Source organism: Lottia gigantea (genome assembly GCF_000327385.1).
Source record: "Lottia gigantea unplaced genomic scaffold LOTGIsca_9336, whole genome shotgun sequence".
NCBI lineage: Eukaryota > Metazoa > Mollusca > Gastropoda > Lottiidae > Lottia > Lottia gigantea.
This window is the reverse complement of record NW_008711049.1, coordinates 1-1,449: the sequence shown is the minus strand read 5'-3', so window position 1 is coordinate 1,449 and position 1,449 is coordinate 1. Positions and strand designations below refer to the sequence as shown.

The 1,449-nt window shown below is 37.7% G+C and overlaps 1 protein-coding gene across 1 annotated transcript; it reads left to right on the top strand.

Moving 5' to 3' along the window:
• Positions 1–466: 466 nt before the first annotated feature.
• LOTGIDRAFT_176973 (hypothetical protein) lies at positions 467–1,423 on the top strand (the record flags this gene model as incomplete). The annotated part of the gene is made up of 1 exon (XM_009068770.1): positions 467–1,423. A coding segment is annotated over one exon (957 nt), but the record flags the coding sequence as incomplete, so codon positions are not given.
• Between the last annotated feature and the right edge of the window lie 26 nt (positions 1,424–1,449).

Below are 1,449 nucleotides of genomic sequence, written 5' to 3'. Positions count from 1 at the left end.
TATAGTCGTGTGCAATTAGAAATTTTGATGACGGATATATTTTGATCTTGACCTTTTTAGACCTTCTCCTTTACAAGATCAAAGGTCATTGACCTTGGCTATCTGCTGATACTTTCATTTGTGAGGTCTGACGTCCACTTCCGGTATTAGAATCTTCTAAAAAATAAAAATTTCTCAACTTTAGACTGTTCTTGCGCTTGACCCAATTATCGTCGATGGTTTCAGGGTCTTTAGCAAATTGCTACATTTGCAAAGTCCCACTCTGTGCCACGAGTGGCTCTAGTTCTTTAAATTGAATTGTATTATAAATTTTCGAAAAAAGGAAAAAAACAAATGGTAACATCAAGCTCAGCATGTTGATCAGATTGAAGAATAAGAGAACGCTCTCATGGAAGAGAATCTGAAATTGTTTATTGAATATTTATTTCTATTTATTTTTTTCAGAAACATAGATTAGCTCTATAAGATGACCAACTTGAGAAATATAGTACAATTTGCTGTGCCAGTGTTTACTGGTATTTTGGGTTTAATTTGGTTCTTTGGAAGGAAGAAAGGCAAGAAGAGAGGTATAGAGTTGCCACCAGGAACGCCTAAAGTTTCGCCCCAGGATTCAGATACGCCTCAGAAAGACAACGAAGCTAATTCCTTGCGAGAGGGCACTGAACCTAAAACATCAGCTACTCCAGTAACCCAAAATAAATCAAGAGATATCAATAAACTATTAAATTATCAAGAGCCATCATCAGCAAATGCCAGCCCAAAGGTGACATCTACATCAAAAACTCCAGATGTGAAAAAAGGTGAACCTACATTAGCTGGCCAGACCAAAGGATCAGCTGTCAAATCTTTTACCAATAAAGAAGCATCATCTGCAAAATCAGCCGTGGAGAAGGAAATAAGTTCTTCAAAATCAACAGAAGTCAGTCAAAGTAATGCCACAGCAAACAAAATACCAGCCTCTGCTCCTGGTGGCAAAACAGCACCATTAACTGAACAAAAAGACCTGACTATTTCAAGTCCAGCTCTTGTATCAGATACTATATCTTTAACTTCTAACAAAGTAGAATCTTCCCCTGTCATCTCTAGGAAGGCTACAAAGACTGAACAATCAGCTCTTAAAGAGCAGAATAAATCAAATGACTCTTCTGTGATAGTATCTTCACAATCTAGTGACACCAAAACAAAATCTTCTCAAGTTAAAAGTGCTAATCTCGAGGACTCGAGATCCTCAAACTCTATCAAAGACTCTGCTAAGACAGTTGATGTCAAACCTAAAGACTCAAGTGTTGAAGTCCAATCCAAAACATCTGCTGGCCTTAAAGACAATTCAGTCAAATCCAACATCTCGGTCAATAATGATATTGTGGAAGAAAGCTTTTCGAAAGAAGAAGTGTGTGGAAGTGAACAAGCCCCCACTGTAGAGGTAGAAGATGATGACAAAAATGGCCA